The sequence below is a fragment of the Vombatus ursinus genome, unplaced genomic scaffold, assembly GCF_900497805.2.
Source record: "Vombatus ursinus unplaced genomic scaffold, bare-nosed wombat genome assembly UNPS02014825.1, whole genome shotgun sequence".
In the NCBI taxonomy this organism is placed as follows: Eukaryota; Metazoa; Chordata; class Mammalia; order Diprotodontia; family Vombatidae; genus Vombatus; species Vombatus ursinus.
Window position 1 is genome coordinate 657,628 of NW_020954603.1, and position 19,822 is coordinate 677,449.

General features: G+C 49.9%; 1 protein-coding gene across 14 annotated transcripts in view; it reads left to right on the forward strand.

The window, feature by feature from the left end:
• The window catches only part of MAST2 (microtubule associated serine/threonine kinase 2), a 139,720-nt gene extending 133,715 nt beyond the window's left edge, over positions 1 to 6,005 (forward strand). For 5 of the 14 annotated variants that reach the window (XM_027838193.1, XM_027838197.1, XM_027838198.1 and 2 more), the window contains 2 exons: positions 160 to 365; positions 602 to 6,005. In XM_027838193.1, the coding sequence (XP_027693994.1) occupies positions 160 to 365; positions 602 to 2,073 (1,678 nt within the window). In that variant the 3' untranslated portion in view covers positions 2,074 to 6,005. The remainder of the gene's footprint in view (positions 1 to 159; positions 366 to 601) is intronic. The other 9 variants (XM_027838192.1, XM_027838196.1, XM_027838203.1 and 6 more) reach the window with 3 other exon arrangements.
• The last annotated feature ends 13,817 nt before the right edge of the window (positions 6,006 to 19,822 follow it).

Below are 19,822 nucleotides of genomic sequence, written 5' to 3' on the forward strand. Positions count from 1 at the left end.
CTGGGCACCTGGCCCCTAGACAAGCACACATGCATACTCATACACACGCACACACACATGCACACACACGTGCATGTCCCACCTCCTGCTGATCCAACTGTTGACCCCTGGGCCCCCTGCCCATACGCACCTGCGGCATTGTGGCCCTTCTCTTGGCAGCAGGAAGAGGGGCTCCCTGTTTCGGAAGATCACCAAGCAGGCGTCCTTGCTGCACACAAGCCGCAGCCTGTCATCGCTCAGCCGCTCTCTGTCCTCTGGAGAGAGTGGGCCTGGCTCCCCAACGCACGGTCATGGCCATAGCCACAGCCTGGCCCCACGCTCTCCAACCCAGGGCTACCGAGGGGCCCCTGAAGTCTCGCATTCAGGTACCTGGGATCTGCACCTCTGCTCGAGGGGCCCCTGCTTTTGGGCCCCACCTTCTTGGGGGTCAAGGACAAGCCCAGGCCTGGAGCTGGTACTGGAGCCCCCTGTAGCACCACCTTGAGCCAGGATTGGAGGGCGGGGGGCAGAATCCTAGGTGGGGGGTTGGGCTGGGCTCCTCCCTGGACCCCTCTTGTTTCTGAGGCTCTCGCTTTCTCTCTCTCTCTCTCTTTCTCCAAAGTAGGTGGAAATTCCTCCCAAAGCAGCTCGCCCAGCTCCAGCGTGCCCAACTCTCCGGCTAGCTCTGGCCACATCCGCCCCAGCTCCCTGCATGGCTTGGCCCCTAAGCTGCAGCGGCAGTACCGCTCGCCCCGGCGCAAATCGGCAGGCAGCATCCCCCTGTCCCCCCTGGCACACACTCCGTCGCCCACCCCTCAGGCCACATCTCCCCAGCGCTCCCCGTCTCCTCTGCCTGGCCATGCCCTGGCCAGCAGCCCTGCAGCCTTCCCAGGAAAGCTGCACTCCTCACCACCCTTGGGCCGGCAGATCTCAAGGCCCAAAAGTGCCGAGCCGCCACGCTCCCCACTCCTAAAGAGGGTCCAGTCGGCCGAGAAGCTGGGGGCGGCCCTGGGGGCGTCAGAGAAGAAGTTGTCTGCCTCGCGCAAGCCTAACCTGGACCTGACTCCCTGTGAGGTCAAGAAGGAGCTGGTGCTGCCCAGTGACCCAGGGGACAAGGCCCCGCTGCCCAAGGCAGCCTCTCGCAGCCTGGGCACCATCCGGCACGACCGAGCCGAGCGCCGGGAGGCCCTGCAGAAGCAGGAGGCCATCCGCGAGGTGGACTCCTCTGAGGACGAGGAGGACACGGATGATGATGGCTCTGAGAACAGCCAGGATGGACAAGGCCAGGGGCCTCGCCGGGCCCCAGAGAGTGCCAAAGAAAACCCTCGTGAGCCCCGGGACCCGTGGGACAGGGCTCGGCCACCCCCAGCCACCCCCGGCACCCCGATGAGGACACTGGCTGATGAAGCTGCCTCGGGCACCGTGACACAGCTGGTGTCTGACAAGCAGGCCCCAGGGGCCAAGGCAGCCCTGAGTTCCCCTGGTGCCCAGGACTCTCCTCAGGGCTCCTCGAGTTCTGAGGGTCCTTGGGGTGCAACCTCCACAGAGCCCGCACCCCCCCAGGCCTGTCCTGAGCCAGCACTTGCAGCACTTTGTCCTTGGCCATCAGGACTTCCCCTCCCCTGCCCCGGGCCACACCCGATGCAAGCCCCTGGGAGCAGCTCAGGCCCAATCCAGCTCTGGCCTCTGCCCCTGCAGGTGCCCACCCTGCCTGAGGGTGGGCACAGCTGGGACACAGTCTCGTCCCAGGCCACCCTGAGCCTGCAGCCTGGGTCCAAGCTAGAGGGGCCCTCCAAGCCCAGCCAGCCCCAGACCACACAGCTCACCAGCCCTTCCCAGCCCCTGGCCTATATCACCCCTAGCCTCGGCCCTGCCCCTTGCCCACCTTGGGAGCCCAAGTGCTCCTGGGCAGAGGAGGAGGAACTGGCTTTGAGTAGCACCAAGGTGGCTGATGCTGCCGGTGACAGCAAGCAGGCCCCCCAATGCAAAGGGCATCTGCAGCCTGCTGGGCGTGAGGAGACTTTGCCACCGAGAGCCTTGCACGAACCCCATGACTGTGCCCTGGTGCATGATGACCTCCTGAGAAGAACGTAGCTGCCGGGCCCGGGGCCCCAGTCCCTCCCGCCTGTGTAATATATGCTCATGGAAACGACTGGTGTGCCGCTATCTCTGTGGGGAGCAGGGAGAACAGGGGACCCTGGCAGCAGGCCGTGCCCAGTGCTGGGCCTCTGCCCCTGCTGGAGCCCCCCAAAGCATCCATCTGCGCTAGTCTCGACTGTCATTCATACACGGTCACCAGGGCCAGGCTTGTGGTTGCAGTCTTGTCCACCTCGAGGCTCTACAGCACACAGCACTAGCAGCCATGGGCAGTGAGAGGGTGGCCTGGGGATCCCGCCCCAAGTGGATGGAGGCAGGGAGGGCAACAGCTTCTTGGGGGGCCGGAGCTCCAGGACGCCTCAGCCCTCCCCCTCCTCTCCCATATCCCAAGGGCCTGTTCCTCGGAGCTGCAAGCACTTGGATAGGGGAAGAAGGGTTTCCCTGACTCCCGTTTGTCTCTCAGGGTGAGCCTGGGCTCTCTGAGCCTTGAGGGAGTGTAACTGAAGGATGGTGCAGTAGGGTCTGAGCTCCCGGGCTGTCTTAGCAAGAGTGGATGTTGGAGGCGAGGCCGGGGGCAGGGGGGAAGGGAGGTGTTCTGGACTGAAGCAAAAGCTGCATTCGAGAAGTTGTTCTCTAGGAAGAGCAGTGAAGAGATTAGGCATCAGTAGGGGCTCTTCTGGGCGACCCCTGGGTTTCAGGGATTAAGTAAGGCCCCTTCTTGCTGGTGCAGTAATCTGCTGTGTGTCCTGGGTGGTGATGCTCAGGCCCAGCTCTCTGGCCCCTCAGGCTGCCCACTGAGCCCCGGCCCCTTCATCCACCTGCCTGTGGCTGTGCAAACTCTTCTGTGAAATATATGTATTTTTTAAATATGGAAGCAAGCAAAGCTTCACATGGCCCTCGTGCTTATGCTTAGGAGATGGAAAAGGCTGGGGTGGGGGGCAGCGGAGGAAGTGAGGCCTTGGGGCCTTCGGAATCAGCAGCCCAGAGTAACCAGAACTAGCTTCCTAGGAGTCCTGGAATGGTCCTGGGTTGGCTGAAAGGCAGGACCATGAATCACACCACCTTGAGGCTGAGGTTAAGCGACATGGGGAAATCTGACCTTGAACTCTGGGACACCAGAGGGTGGGGAATATGTTTTAGTGGTGTGGGGAGGGTGCCTGATGATCCCCAGAGTTTTCCTAGGGCCTTTAGAAGCGTTACTCAGGAGGGGGGAGGGCTGCTACACACATGAAGTGCCTGGCAAGGGCAGGGCACCGGGGAAAGGTAGAAAGCTATGATGAGACCTGCCCCAACAGAGCATACAGGTTAGGAGCAGTCAGACCCAGGTAAGCATGGAGCACACCAGGGCATGATCGCTGGGGCCACCCCAGGGATGCCACCTGCCCCACCCCCACCCTAGCCCTCCCTTGGCCTCACCCCAGGGAAGTTCCCTGACAATCAGAAGGATTTCAAGAGAAGCGTCTGTTGTGATCCTTTAGCCACTGGGCCATCCAGGGCTGTTCTTGGCCCTGTCTCACGCATTCTGTGTGCTGCAGCCCCCCATGCCCCCGCTCCCCACCGTGCACCTCTACATTCTCCTCCATTCCACTTCTGAGACCGTTGTGTGACTTGTTGCCAGGTGCACTGCCAGAAGAGAAAAGCAAAATGGAGTGCATAAAAGGACTTTGCAATCCCCCAAAGCATCCGGCCCTTTCTCTTCCTCTTTCCTTTTCCCTGTCTTTCTGGGCCCAGCAGAATTTTAGCATCTGCTCGAGACGTGCAGATGGATGAGCACATCCCAGTCTGGGCAACAAGCTTACTGTGCTTGGTCTGTCCCATGTGGATGGTGAGGCCCCACCCTGGAGTGACTGCAGGGTTGGGGTGGGAGCTTCAGCCGCGATCTAGGGAAGGATGCCACCCACAGTCAGGCAGGCAGGCTGCAGTCTCCCATGACTCCCTCGATATTAACAATCAGGGTCATCCAACAGGGTTGTTCCTGTTCGAACCTTCAAGGGTTCTTGAGGGGCCATTTGCAAAATGGCCCTTGGCTCTAACGCCTTCTTTATCCAGATGCTCAGTGGGCTTGTGACTTGCCCCATTGTTACAGCTGACAACTGTCTGAGGCAGGTGGTGAGCTCACGGCTCCCTAATACCAAGCCAGGGCCTCTGTCTGCTATGCCATGTTGCCTTTTTTCCTTTGTGCCAGGCGCTGTGCAAAGGGCTGGGGATTCAGAGAGAGAAGTGAAGCTGTTAATGCTCTCAAGGGGGCTCCCATTCAAATGGAGAAGACAGCGTATTTAGACAAAGTTCAAGGATTTTAGGGAGCTGCAACACTAGTGTCTTTGGCCAGGAGTGAGGGTGGGGTGGTAGGAAGAGTTTCTCTTAGAAGATGGTGCTTGAATATTGAAGAAAGGGATTTCGGAAAGGAAGAGGGAGGGAACTCCAGGCATAGGGGACAGCCTGTGCAAAAGCGTGGAGACTGGACAGTAATTGGCACCGGAGGGTCTTAGATTTTCCGCAACTTTCAGCCAGATGGCAAAGGGGAGGGGGAAAGGCTGGTTGGAAGCCTGTCTGCTCCTCTTTGAGCCCTTAGTGATCAAAGGTGTTCTCCAGCCCGAAGGTGGAAAACTAGACGTGCACTTGGGTGTCTTAATAATCACTTAGTTGTCTTTTTCAGTAATAATACTTGAGATTGGGGCAGCTAGGTGGTGCAGTGAATAGAGCACCAGCTCTGGAGTCAGGAGGACCTGAGTTCAAATGCAGCCTCAGATACTAGCTGTGTGACCCTGGGCAAGTTGCTTAACCCCAATTGCCTCCAAAAAATAATACTTGAGATTGTGTATCCTCTGCTGCTACCTTTGGTGTTTCCTCAAGATCTCTGGAGAATTGATCTCTCCTCACCTCTCAACTTCTATGCCCGTGGGATTTGATCTAGCCATTCTCTGTTTTCTCTATTGTCGCTTGACACAGTCCGTGGGGACCGTGAAGCCAGAGTCTGTATATGGTGTGTCCACCATGCTTGATCGAGGAAGATGTTTCCTGGCACTGAGCCAGGAGCCATTGTAGGCTCCAGGAGACGCTTCAGGCAGGACCAGAGCCTGGGGCCAGCCATCAGGCTAAAGTGAGTCCATGGCTCATGGGGACAGAGCAGGAGAAATGGCGGTGTTTGTCCTCCATTTCTGAGTCTTCCACTCAATGGCCTGCTAAGTTCTTCAAGCACGTGGTTCCCCATGAGAGGTTTGGGTCCCATTCTTGGGCCGGTGGTGACAGCCAGGACTGAGGGAAAGCATGTTCCTCAGATCCTGACCATAGTAGCAGTGCATCGAGGGTTGGCACTCGGGAGGGAATCATAGCGTGCTTCCTTCCTAAAGCATTACCCAGCTTCCTCTTTGCCAGGTACTGTGCTAACTAAAGACAAAAGCAGGACAGTCCCTGCCTTCTCCGAGTTTATTTTCTAAGCTCCTTAAAATGATAGAATCCTTTTATCTCATTTGTCAAGCACTGTGTGAAGTTGTTTCCTGGGCCTGAAGGTCCGTAGGACATGCCCATGCCCTTAAGCATGCCTCCTTGTAAGATCTTGGTGGTATTGCCCCAAGCTGGGCCCCAGAAAGAGTTGCCAAACCCAGAACGCTGGTTTTCCCTTTTCTCCCCTGTCTCGGTGGTCTCCTGCTCCTAAGCTGTCATTTTTGTATGGTGATAGTAGCTTAATATATAATTAGATTACCCCTCAGAGCAAGCCAGATGGGTGGCTAGGGTTCTGGCCTGGTTCTACAGAATAGCTTGGAATCCCAATAGTGTGTAAATTCCTCAAAAAAAGCTGTGATTATAAGACTCCCAGTGGAACCCCATCTATGCTCTCCCCAATGAGTGTGTGGGCGGGGACTTCAGAGAGAAGTGCAGGGCCCTCTGTGGATTTGTGTATGTTCAAATAAATGTGTTTTACTTGTAAACTTGTTGAATTGTCATTTTTAAGTTGTATGTTATAAACTCAAATAACATTGGGAAATGACTTTTTTTTTTTTGGTAATGTGGATCCAAAAATGGGTAGGAGAATAATTTTTCAGAAAGCAGTGTTTGGACGGTTATTAAAGATTCTGATTTTGTGTCCAAGGTAGTAGGGAATCCCAGAGTTGGATCAGCTGGGTCAGACATAGAGCTCTAGGGAAAGGCCTTCATAGAACTGTCAGAGTTAATGGATGGCAAATTATTGCAAGCTTCTAATGGTGTCATCTGAACAGCCTACAGGGGAGTAAAACTACTTTTAGGGATATACCAAGGATTCGACTTCTTTCCTTTCTCTGTCATGGGGCCCATAAGAGGGTGGTACAGGAACAGAAGGCTAGGCTCTCTGAGGTCAGCTCCAAAACCCTGCCATTTGCCAAGAGTTGGCATTCAATACATTAAAATCCAGCCTCAAATACTAGCTGGGTGATGCTAAGCAGGTCACTTAGCCTATGCCTAAGTTTTCCTATCTGTGAAATAGGGATAAGAATGTTAGCTACTGGGGCAGCTAGGTGGTGCAGTGGATAAAGCATAGGCCCTGGAGTTGAGGACCTGAGTTCAAATCTGCCCCCAGATACTTGACACTAACTGTGTGACCTTGGGCAAGTCACTTAACCCCAACTGCCTCACTTAAAAAAAAAATGTTACCTACCTCTCAGGGTTTTCGTGAGGATCCAATGAGATCATATTTGTAAAGTGCTTTGCAAGCCTTGAAACTATACAAATATTCTTATCGACAGAGCTCCAATCACACTTCTGGTATCTGAATCTGGGCCTTTATCACATCTCTTCTGGACTACTTTGTTAGTCTCCTAATTGCTCTCTCCACCCCCACTTTCTTCCCTTTCCAGTCTGTCCTAACAGCACCCACATTGATATTCCTAAAGGGTGAGTTTGACCATGGAACTCCATTACTGTAAATTCTTTGATGCTCCCTATTGCTTCTAGGATAAAATACAGACTGCTCAACCTGGTACTCAAGGGTTTCCACAGTCTAGTTCCCTTCTGTTTCCAGTCTTAGTTCTGTAAAAATGGACAGCTGTTACCGTCCTACACACCTGCTTTTTCTATTACCACTAAAAGTAGTGAGTACATTCTCCGTGGAAGCCACCAGGTGGCAGTCTGAGCTCACGTTGCTCCAGCTCCTGAGGGCAGGAGTAGGACCCAGCCTCCTCATGCTGACAAATTTGCCTCAAGTCCCTGCCCTTTCCACTTTTTCCCATTAGTGCCCGTGCCTGGTTTTGATCTGGTTGAAGGGTTTGAATGTACGTGCCCTCATCCTGTTGCCATTTTAATCTACCTCCCAATTTTATGTGGCCCCAAAAGATGATTCAGTCATACACAGGTTAGACTACTAAAGAATATCACCAGATGTGCTGGTAAATGTTTAACAACCTGCTCTCCAGGCTGGGGTGGGGAGTAGGGGAATGCTCCCACAATGCCCTTTTAAATTTAATCTGCAGTATTAACATTTCCTCCGTCACCTTAAGTCTAGACAATCAACTAATAAATCAAGCCCTGCTTTGTAGCATTTTCCAATTTCTGAGGTGTAAATGCTGTCACTGAAAATTTAACAACCTGGATAGCATGGTCTGGTTCAAGCTGGCTCCAGCACAGCCCCACTTTATACTAACAGAAAAGTAGGGCCCTCCTCAACCCTCCAGATTCTTCATTAAGATGGTGAAAACAAAATTCACAGGGTGAGCTTTGAAACCCTGCAGATGTTCTGATTTCCACTCCTGCTAAGATGAGGAACCTCAGTACCTATATCTGTTCTGCACCTGATTTTCCCACAGATGCACCCATAGACTGTACAAGTGGGCAGTCGCCCTTCAAATATTTTGATCTCAAAGGTAAGGGATGGGAGACAATCTCTGTCTTCACTTAACACATTGGCTTGTGGGATGCCACAAAAAGGCAACCCATCTGGCCTTGGTATAGCCACTGAGTACCTTTTATGGACTTTTCAGTGTCCTTTGAACCCTGAGCTAGCCACAGTCCTACTGGCCACCAAGGGGCCTTGGACAGGTGCCATCCTAGTGGCACAAGCATGTCTCCTGTCATCTCGTATCCTCCTGCATCTTTGTCCAAAGACAGGAGGTTCTCCAAATGCTCCCACCCCATAGCAGGACACTAGAATTACCTTAAGTGATGGTCTTTATGTTAAATGCCCCTTCCAAACAATTACACACTCACTGCTTTTATCAGGTGCCTAAAGATGGAAAGAAACAGAGCTAAAGTGATGTTTCATATGACCACCTTCTTACACCCTCCATTGCAGGCTAGGCCCTTGACACAACATTTCATCTCCTGCCTCTGTGAACAAGAGGCCTCCCCAGTCTAAAGGCACTCCTTCCTCCCTCCCTTTCCTTCCTTCCTTCCTCCCTCCCTCCCTCCCTCCCTCCTTCCTTCCTTCCTTCCTTCCTTCCTTCCTTCCTTCCTTCGTTCCTTCGTTCCTTCGTTCCTTCGTTCCTTCCTTCCTTCCTCTCTCCCCTGGGAATCCCAGCTCAGGTGCCACCTCCTACATGAGGCCCATCCTGCTTTTTCCCAGTTATTACCAGGAACATACTCTCAAAATGATAGGGCCTGGTTAATACTGTGCATTTACTCACTTGTGTCCCCATATTAGCACCCCTCCCCCACCTCCACCTCAGTAGAATGTGAGCTTCTTGAGGTCAGGAATCATCTTTTTCAAATTTTATGTCACCAAGGCCTAGTACAGTGCTTGGTCCATAGTAGGTATAAAATAAATACTTCTTAATTGAATACAGTAGATCATCACTAAAATATTTTGAAGTGCTTGGGGAGGCAGGAGGAATGAACCTAAGTGATATTTGTAAGTATACATATGGGGAGGTGCTCGTTTGATGGGGAGACCAGAGGAAGGTACAGATTCTCCTCCCACAGGATGGCCCTGTCAATCAGCTAGGATTAGCAAGTGCCTACTATGTGCCTATCAATGTGCCAGGTATTGGGGAGATAAATATGATGAATGAAACACTCTACTTGCAAAGAGCTTACATTCTTTTTAAAAAATTAAATGTTTTTTAAACTAGCAAAAGTTTACCTTTCCCCCACCCTCACCCCCACTGAGAACAAAAGAAAAACAAAACCCTTGTTACAAACAAAACACATTTCCATATTGGCCATGGCCAAAAGAAATCTATATACATATATACCTATACATACATATATATATGCATTATCACATTATACATAAATAATGTATATATACATTATACATTTTTGTTGTTATGCAATGTTTGACTCTGTGACCCCATTTGGGGTTTTCTTGGCAAAGATATTGGAGTGGTTTGCCATTTCCTTCTCCAGTTCATTTTAAAGATGAGGAAACAGGCAAATAGGGTTAAGTGACTTGCCCAGAGTCACACAGTTAGGAAGTGTCTAAGGCTGGGTTTGAACTCAGGTCTAGATTCCATCCTCTGGGCCATGTAGAAAATCCCACCTACCTCTTCCTAATTGTTATAAATGTGGATAGGATTCTGAGCGGTCTAGATGACAATCCTCAATTCTGCCTGATGTCATGATGTTCCAGACTCACTTTGCTGCTAATAGCTATACACAATCCCTTCTTGGTCAAAGCTTATGGCCAGATCGTCTGGAAGACTTAGGGCTTGAATTCACCTATCAATCACATTCACATATCCAAAAGACTCTGGGTCCTCTGCCTGGGGCGGCTCAGGCCACAGGCCGGGAATCCCAGGGACGCTCCTTAGTGAGGGCATCAGCTACTTGCTGAAGGTCTTTGGGCACTGGCCCAATGCCGTCGAGTCTCCGTCAAAGTACCGTCCCTTCGGGCGCGGAGCAGGCGACCGCTGATGTTTCTAAACTCCACGCTCTCTTTCAAGGGGATGGACACGTTCTGCTTTTGCTATCGTCTGCTCCACCCAGACGAGCTGCCAAGCGGACCCGACGACGCTGGTGCGCACGGGCCGGGGTCCGGAGGCTCGAGGACTGCGCCCCGCTCGTCTCCCTGCGTGGCCGCCGCTGACAGGCCCCCGCGGCCCTCCTTCTCTCGGTCCTCTCCCGGTTCTGCCTGCTCCTGGGAAGCGGGTGCCTGTCAGGGGGAAAGCTGTCCCTCCCGCGGGCCCAGGCCCTCCTGCCAGTCCATCTGCTGCCCCAGCGTCTGCAGGGCCGCTATCTGGTGACTGACAGAGGCCAGGAGGTGCGCGGTGTTGGCCATGGCTGCTCCCGCTTTTCTCTGCCCTATTCCTGACGCCAGGTGAGGAGTGAGAAGGCGAAAGAGTGCTTAAGGTCAACAAGGCCCTAATTTCCCATTTCCTTCCCTCCCGTCTTTCCTTCTGCTCACCAAGGTCGCTCCTCTTCTCCCTGTGTGGGGTCAGCCCTGCTCCCCTCGACCTGTAATCAGTAGACATTATATATATGTTATACATCATATATTTTATACACAACGCATACATTCACATACATACACATATGTATAAATGTACACACATGTGCATATACAATATGTACACAGGGTACGTACACATGTGCACACACAAGGTGTATGTGCATTGTGCAGGTGTGTACATATATTAAGTATGCACATATATAAATGTATGTCTGTACATTTACATGTGTATTTCAACCTTCTGAGTCCTTCACCTTTCTATCAGGAGGTGCATAGCATATTTCATCCATTAGCCCTATGGAGTCACGGCTGGTCATTACAATGATCAGAGTTCCTAAGTCTTTCAAAGTTGTTTGCCTTTAGTTTTGTTGTTACAGAAATTATGATGGTTCTGCTTCATTTTGCATCAGTTCATATAAGACTTCTCGGGTTTCTCTAAAACCACCCCCTTCATCCTTTCTTACAGCATAATAGCACACTGACACATTCGTACACCACAACTTGTTCTGCCATTCCCCAATTAATGGACATCCTTCCCCTCAATTTCCAGCTACCACAAAAAGAGCTGCTATCAATATTTTTGTACATTCTTAGCTTGCTTTGTTTAGGATTAATCCCTCCTTTAAACGACACTCCCTCTAAATTACTATGTCCTTTTCCTCCTATTTTCCTGGTTAGTGAAATGTATTTCTGTACCCAAACCTATGTGTGTGTGTGCTCTTCCTTTTTTTTTTTTTTTTAATAATTCAGACAGAGTGAGAGTTGTATCAGCTGCTTCCCCACCCACCTCTTTGTGTTATATAAACTAGACTGCTACTTGTGCACCTCCATCACAGGACAATTTCCCCTAGCCTTCCCTCCGCTTTCCTTCCCAGTATATTCCTCTTTTCCTCTCTTTCCAGTTTTCTTTTAAGCTCATCCAAACATAGCATAAACAGAATCGGTCTAACTCGGATCCTGCTAGGACTGCGATCATGTATCTTCTTCCCATATTTGAATTTTTAAAACATTTTTTATTTTTAATTTATGAAATAAAGCAAGCATTTTCATAACAGGGAATATGGAAAGTAGGAAAGAGGTATCTCATGACTAAAGAGTTAGAAACATTCTGATTGGGAAAAAAAAAGGGATAGGACAGAGTCTACAAACTACAGGCCAATGAGCTTGACTTTGATTCCAGTGGAAGATTCGACAGCAGGACATTGAAGAGATGGTTGGTGAATATCTAGAAAGGGCAGCAGCGATCACAAAAGGCCAGCCTGGCTTCCTCAAGGACAGGTCTGGCCAGGCTCAGCTCGTTTCCTTTTTTGGCAAGATCCATATGCTGGGAGATGAGGGGAATGTTGTAGCTACAGTTTACTTGGATTTTGGCAAAACTCTCATGACGTTCTTGTGGAAAAGTTGGAGAAATATTGATTAGATGATAATATAATTCAATGGAGATAGAACTGTTTGCATGAACAGACCCAAGAAAGTAGTTGTCATTGGTTTGGTGTCAATATGGTAGGAGGTCTTCAGTGGGGTGCCCCAGGGATCTGTGATACTTAACATTTTCATGAAAGAAATCTGACTTTTGTCTTGGCATTGGACTCCAATGACTCTGGAGGATAGAGTGAGGCTGATGACCTTGTACAGTCCTGCCTCACTTAAACCCAATTCACTCCAAGTCAAAACAACACCCTTGTGACATCACTGGTCCTCTTCGAGAAAGAAGGATGGACAATATTTTCATGACTTGTATAAAGGCATAGACATTGTGCTCATTAAATTTATGTAGGACACCAAGCTAGGAGAGATAGCTAACACAGTGTATGGCAGCGACAAGATCCAAAAAGGTCTTGATAGGCTAAAGAATTAGGCTCAATCTTAATTAAAATTTAGTAGAGCTGAATGTAACGTCTTGTACTAGCCAAACAAAAAACCAAAAACCACTAGTATAAGATGGGGGAAACATGGATAGACAGAAGATGTTCTGAAAAAGATCTGAAAAGGGTCTTAGTGGACCACCAGCTCACTATGAGTCAACAAGGTACCAAAAAAAGCTCATGAGGTATTGGACTTCTGTAAGAGGGGCAGCACTTCCAGAAATAGGGATGGTCTCTCTGGTTCTCTGCCATTATCAGGAATGTTGTGTTTGCTTCCGGGCACCACAATTTAGGAAGGACATTGATAAACTGGTGACCATCAGGAGGAGACAGCATAGTGGTGGGGCTCATATTCATGTCATATTCAGATCATCTGAAGGAACTGTGGATTGCTACCCTGGAGAAGAGTCCAAAGGGGACCTGGCACTTGTCCACAAGTATATGAAGGGCTGGATTAAACTTATTCTGTTTGGTCCCAGAAGGAAGAACCAAGAATAATGGGAGGGGGGAGTCACAAAGAAGCCAATTTAGACTTGATGTCAGTAAAAACTTTATAATCCATGAAGTGACTTGGCCAGGGTCACAGTGCTAGTAAGTATCTGAAGACAGATTTGAACTTCAGTCCTCCTGACTCCATCCACTTCATATCTTCTGTATATAATTGATCAACTCAGTGATTAGCATCCCAGAATCAATTTAGCCAGTTAACATATTAGCTCTTACAAAGAGGTACTTACTGAGCTGGTAACAGCAAGAACAGAAGTGCTAACATAGCCCTCAAGTAGGGGCATTCTCTGTCCTCTACCACCCCAGTCCTGGTGGGGAGAGAGCTTCAACTTAAAGCCGTTGCTACAAAGTATCCACCCCACCAATTCACTCCTGAACGGCCACGCCTTGTGGTAGGTTACAGTGTCTCAACTCTTAGGGTAATTCTCTTCTGAGCTCCATCCCACAGCTGCTTCTCACCAGTCCAATCTCTGCCTACCTGGAGGCTTACACCATTTCCTCCTCCTCACTTGGACACAACCAGAAAAAAGAGCTCGTTTTGGCCAATTAGTGCCTTTTGAGTGCACTCTCAGTGCCAGCTTGGCAGCCAGTCCAAGGGACTCGCCTTGCTGCATGCAGTAAGTGGGCAGCAGACAGTCACTGAATCTGCACAGACTCAGAAAGGGATAGTCAGACTCCTTCATTCCACATGATTATGCCCTTCCAGAAGCAAGCGTACCAAATGCCCACATGAGTCCACTGCACATACTCATAGGACCATGCCCTCATTGGCCAGACCACCATTGTGCAGTCATTTCAGTCATGTCCAGCGCTTTGTGACCCCATTTGGGGTTTTCTTGGCAGAGATGCTGGAGTGCTGTGCTGTTTCCTTCTCCAGCTCATTTTACAGGTGAGGAAACTGAGGCAAACAGGGTTGAGTGACTTGGTCACATAGCTGTCTGAGTGTCTGAGGCCAGATCTGAACGCGCAAAGGTAAGTCTTCCTGACTCCAGGCCTGCTATGCTATCCACTTTGCCACCGAGCTGCCCCCCAAAATGCTTTTTGTCATTCAGTCCTGTCTGACTCTTTGTGACCCCGTTTGGGGTTTTCTTGGCAAAGACATTGGGGTGGTCTGCCATTTCCTTCTCCAGGTTATTTTACAGATAAGGAAACTGAGGCAAACAGGATTAAGTGATTTGCTCAGGGTCACACAGTAAGTGTCTGAGGCTGGATTTGAACTCAAGTCTTCCTGACTTCAGACCTGGGGCTCTATCCACTGTGCTACCTAACTGCCCCAAGACCACCATCACATACAAATAAATTTGGGTGGAATAGGGAGGACATTGACAGCCATGGTAGGAAGATATGTGGGAGCTGAATCCTGAAGGGCTCTCGGGATCACAAGACACAGAAGTGAGGAGGAAAAGCCTTCTAAGCATGAGGGCAGGCCCGGGGGATGGAATGTCCCTACAGGGAATATGTAGGTCAGTTTGACTGGAACATGGAATCCATGGGGAGAATAATGGGAAATGTCTGCAAAGACACATCGGAGTCAGATTTTAAAGTTTTAAATGCCAGGAGTTGGTATATCAGTGGCATTGGGGAACCACTGAACCTTGAGCAGGGCATTGACATTGTCAGACCTGTACTTTGGCAGCTGAGTGGATGATGGAGGCCAGTGGGAAGTTGGGGAGACCAGACCAAAGGCAATTATTGCAACACTCCAGGCCTGAGGTGACAAGGGCCTGAGCTAAGACGCTGGCTGTGTGAGTGGAGAGAAAGACACGTGAATGATGGATCTGGTGAAGGCAGAAAGGAAAAAGATTTGGCAAAAGAGGCACTACGTGGTGGGAGTGTGTGAGCAAAAGCAGCCCAAGTGTCCCAAGGTGGGGAGCCTGGATATCTGGGACGATGGTGGAAGTTTGGAAGGGGGGACGGTTTAGGGGGGAGAGAGAGTGAGTTAGTTTGTGGGTGAGTTGAGTTAGGCGTGTCTGTGGGACATCCAGATGGAGATGTTCAACAAGCAGACAAAATCAGGCAGTCAACAAACGTTACTCTAGACCAAATGGGGAGGTTGGAGCCAAGCTCCAGAGGGCCTTGAATGGCAGGGTTAGGGATAGCCTTACAGGGGGCCTCATGGAGACTAAGCTCTCACTCAGTGGTAGTTGACACCCCCCCACCCTCCCCAACCCCTCCGCCCCTCCCCCACTCAAGATAAGGAAGAACTTATAGCCACAGCCCAGAGATAAGTGGCTGCCCCTACTCCCCCCACCCCTAATCCCTGGACCTGAGGACATCTAGGAGAGGGGCAGATGGGCCTTGTAGTCCTTAGGGCCTTCCCTCCCATCCTTCCTGCCACTCCAGGCAGTCTGCCAGGATTAGACATGGTTTCAGGAAAAGAGGCCAAGAGAGAAGCAGGAATTAACCGCCCTGGAGTCAGAAATAGCCTGGAGGGGCTGACGTCACTGACTCCCACAGTCCCTCCACCCCTAGTGTAGTTGAGAGAATCAACCTAGAGCCAGAGATACAGTGTCAGGGGGTCCCAGGCCTCCCAGCTTCAGCCCCAAATATGCATGAGACTGAGAGTGTCAGGGGATCCAGGCCTTCCCCAGCTTCAGCCGTGTGTGTGTGTGTGTGTGTGTGTGTGTGTGTGTGTGTGTGTGTGTGTGTGACAGAGAGATACAGGCATACACAGATAGACTCAGGAGATCCAGGCTCCCCCAGCCTTAGCTCCCAATGTGTGCATGGCAGAGAGACAGACAGAGGAAGAATCAGCCAGTCAGTAAATGTTAAGCGCCTACTAGGCCTGTGCTAAGCCCATGGAGATTCAAAGAAAGGTAACAGACAGCCCCTGCCCTCAAGGAGCTCACAGTCGAATGGGGGAGACAACATGCAAATGACTATCTACAAACAAGATTTAGACAGGATGAACTGGAGATAGTTAATAGAAGGAAGGCACCAGAATTAAGGAAGATTGGGAAAGACCTCCTATAAAAGGTAGGATTTGAGCTGGGACTTGAAGGAAGCCAGGGAAGCCAGGAGGCAGAGATAAGGAGGGAGAGCATTCCAGGCAGGGGGCACAGCCAGAGAAAATGCCCAGAGGCTGGAGATGTTGGGTCTTGCGCAGAGAACAGCAGGAAGGCCAATGTTCTTAGATCTCAGAGTGTATATGTGAGTGTGTGTGTGTGTGTGTGTGTGTGTGTGTGTGTAAGAAGATAGGAAAGGTAGGAAGGGGTCAGGTCATGAAGGCCTTTCAAATACCAAATAGAAGATTTTATATTTGATCCTGGGGGTAACAGGGAGCCACTGGAGTTCACTGAGTTGGGGGTGAGGAGAGGGAACATGATCAGACTTATGCTTTAGGAAGGCCATTTTGGCAGCTGAGTACAGAAAGGATTAGAAGACAGAGAGCCCAATTAGGGGACTGTTGCAATGATACAGGTGAGAGGTGACAAAGTCCTGGCAATGTGATTACAAGAAGGGGACATGTGGGAGAGATTCTGTTGAGGGAGGAAGGATGAGATTTGGCGACTTGGATGGGTTATGTGGGCTGAGCAAGTGTAAGGAATTGGAGATGACAGTGAGGTGGTGAGCCTGAGGGACTGGGAGGATGGTGGGGCCCTCAGCAGTGAGAGTAGTGGGAAAGTGGGAAGGAAGAGGGGAGGGTTTGGAGAAAGGGTTCGGTTTTGGACATAGTGAATTGAAGATGCCTATGCAACATCCAGTTTCAGAGGGGCAAGAGAAATTTGTGATTCAAGACTGGAGCTCAGGAGAGATGTATATATTTGGAAATCATCTATGCAGAGATGATGATTGAATCCAGGGAAGCCAATAAGATCATTAAGCAAGATAGTATAGAGGAAGAAGAGGAGAGGGCCCAGGACAGAGCCCTGTGGGATGTCTACAGTTAGCGGGCATGAACTGGATGAAGACTGGCAAAGGAGACTGAGGAAGAGTGGTCAGATAGGTAGGAGGAGAATCAGGAGAGAAAGGTGTCCAAAAACCTCGAGAGAAGAGAGAGAAGATAGTGTCACAGTCTAAGGGGAAAACAACATGCAAACAACTATGTCCAAACATGCTATAGACTATATAAATTGGAGGTAATAAACAGAGGGAAAGCATTAGAATCAAGGGGAATTGGGAAAGGCTTCCTGTGGAAGGTGGGATCTTAGCTGGGACTCTTTTTCAGGAGGAGAGGCTGCAGTGAGGTCAAGAAGAATGAGGGCTGAGGAAAGGCCATTGGATTTGGCAACTCAGATCATTAGTAATTTTGGAGAGAATGGTTTCAGTTGAATGATGAGGTTTGAAGCTGGACTATAGTGGGTTTAGAAGAGTGTGAGAGAAGAGGAAATAGAGACACCTTTCTCATGGAGAGAAGCCAGCCAGTGGGTAGGGAGAGGCTAAAGATTAGAAAGTCACACAGCAAGGAAGTGTCCAAGGCTGGATTTGAACTCAGGTCATCCTGGCTGCAGGCCCAGTGCTCTATCTACCATGCCATGTGGCTTCACTGGGCTTGGGTTTCCAATATCCAGAACTTTCAGGTGCATGTACTTACCTTGTATTTGGATCTTTGTGGGTCCCTGGGTTCCAGGTAGAATGGGTCCCATTTCCTGTCTCTGCACAGGCCATCTGGAATACACTCCCTTCTCACCTCCATCTTGAAGAATCCCTGATTTCCTCCAAAGCTCAGCTGAAATGCCACTCCTACTTGAGGTTTTCCCTGATAACTCCTAACCACTAATGCCTCCCCCGACCTCCACCCCCCTCCAAATTACCTTTAAGTTATTTTATGTGCAAATTGTTTTCCCTGATGGAATGTGAGCTCCCTGGGAACAAGGAATATTTTGCTTCTGTCTTTGCATATAGCCAGTGCCTGGGCCATAGTGTGGAGACACTTAATAAATGTATATTGATAGGTGGATGGACTGATTGACTCCTAAGCAACCCAAAATTGCATTAGCTTTCAAAGATGCTGTTATCACATGGTTGATGCATGGGAAGCATCTTATCCCCCAGTCCTATTTCCCTAATTTTCCTTATTGTTAAGGGCACCACCATCCTCTCAGTCTCTTGGGCTCCCTCTAAGCCCCATACCCAGGCTGTTGCTAAGGCCTTTGGATTCCACCTCAGGAGCATCTCTCCTCCATTTCACCTCAGGAGCATCTCTTGTGGATTTCACCTCTGCAGTATCTCTTGTCCATTTCACCCCTGCAGCATCTCTTGTGGATTTCACCTCTCCAACATCTCTTGTCCATTTCACCTCCACAGCATCTCTTGTTGATTTCACCAGCATCTCTCCTTGATTTCACCTCTGTAGCATCCTTCCAGTGCCCCACCCCCTTCTCTCTTCTGATACCTCCACCCTCCTAATACAGGATCTCATCACCTCATGCCTGGACTATTGTAACAATCCTCCAATTGGTCTCTGCCTCAAGTCTCTCTTCATTCTAATTCATCCTACTTAGCTGCCAAAGTGATCTTCAAGTATAGATGTGACCAAGTCACCTACCTGTCAGTAAACTCCAGTGGCTTCCTATGACTCCCAGAATCAAATACAAAATCTTTGTTTGGCATTTAAATTTCTGTAACAACCAAACCCTCTCCTACCTTCCCAATCTTCTTACACTTTATTCCCCGTAGTGATACTGGCTTCTTTACTGTTCTTTGAACAAGACACTCATCTCCCAACTTTAGATATTTTCTTTGGCTATGCCCCTTGCCTGGAACACTCACCCTCCTCATCTCTGTCTCTTGGCTTCCTTCAAGTCTCAGCCAAGATCCCACCTTCCACAGGAAGCCTTTCCCAATTCCCCTTGATTCCAATGCTTTCCCTCTGTTGATTACCTCCAGACTATGAGCTTCTTGAGGGCAGGGATCATCTTACTGTCTTTTGCCTTTCTTTGTATTCCCATCACTTAGCGCAGTGCCTGGCACATAGTAGGCACTTATCAATGTTTTTTGACTTGACTTAAAGTCCTCACAGATTTTTTAGGTGAACTGTTGTCAGGACAAGTATACCCTCCCCATCTTGTGCTTCTGAAATCAAATTTTGAGCGCAGGTATGAGTCATTGATCCTGAGTTTCATCTCTTTTGAGATCAGAGCCCAGTGTCCTGACCTTCCAAGCAACATTATCTTTGGATGCCAGTCCTTTCACCCCATCTGTGTCCTCTCCCTCTCAGCTTGGATACTTATGGATACTGGGACCCGACAAGAGATTGTGTGTGAGTGGACACATGTGAACTGTGTATGCCTTGCGCGTGCATGTAGATGTATGCTGACTCCCTACAGGTGTGCAGGCCCATTGGAGCTCTCAGATCAGCAAGGCCCCAGGTGGGGAGGATGGGACAGGGGTTGGGGAGAAGGGAGCTTCTCCAGAGGTGGGAACATGTAACCTGTTGGTCCTGAGCTGCTTGGACAGAGCCCAGGGTAGATGCTACAGAGAGGGTACCAAGCCATGGCTCCTAACCTCGGAGAAGCCCTAGTCTGAAGGGGGGACCATGGAAGGACTTCTTGGAGACAGCATGATGCGGCTGTGTACAAAAGGGAGTGGGAAGGGGATACAGGGCTTGTGTAGGCCTGACTGCTGGTGTCTGATCTTGAAGAGGTCTCTATTTGGGCCTTTTGTTTTTCAGTCTTGTCTGACTCTTCTGGCCCCATTTGGAGTTTTCTTGGCAAAGATGCTGGAGTGGTTTGCCATTTCCCTCTCTAGCTTATTTTTACAGATGAGGAAAGTAAGGCAAACTGGGTTAAGTGACTTGCCCAGGGTCACCGAGCTAGTTAGTGTCTGAGGCTAGATTTGAACTTAGATTTTCCTAACTCCAGGCCCAGTGCTGTATCCACTGAGCCACATAGCTGTTTGGACCTGGTAGATGCTAATTGTGTCCTAAAACTCATCTTCTGGGACTGACCTGTATTGTTCCTCCACAACTATACCTGGGGTCCCTCAAGCCTCTCCTCTCATTCATTGTTGGGGAGAAAGGATGATGCCTGGCCTGGGGCAAAGCCCTTCCCCTCTGTGGGTCTCAGTTTCCCCATCC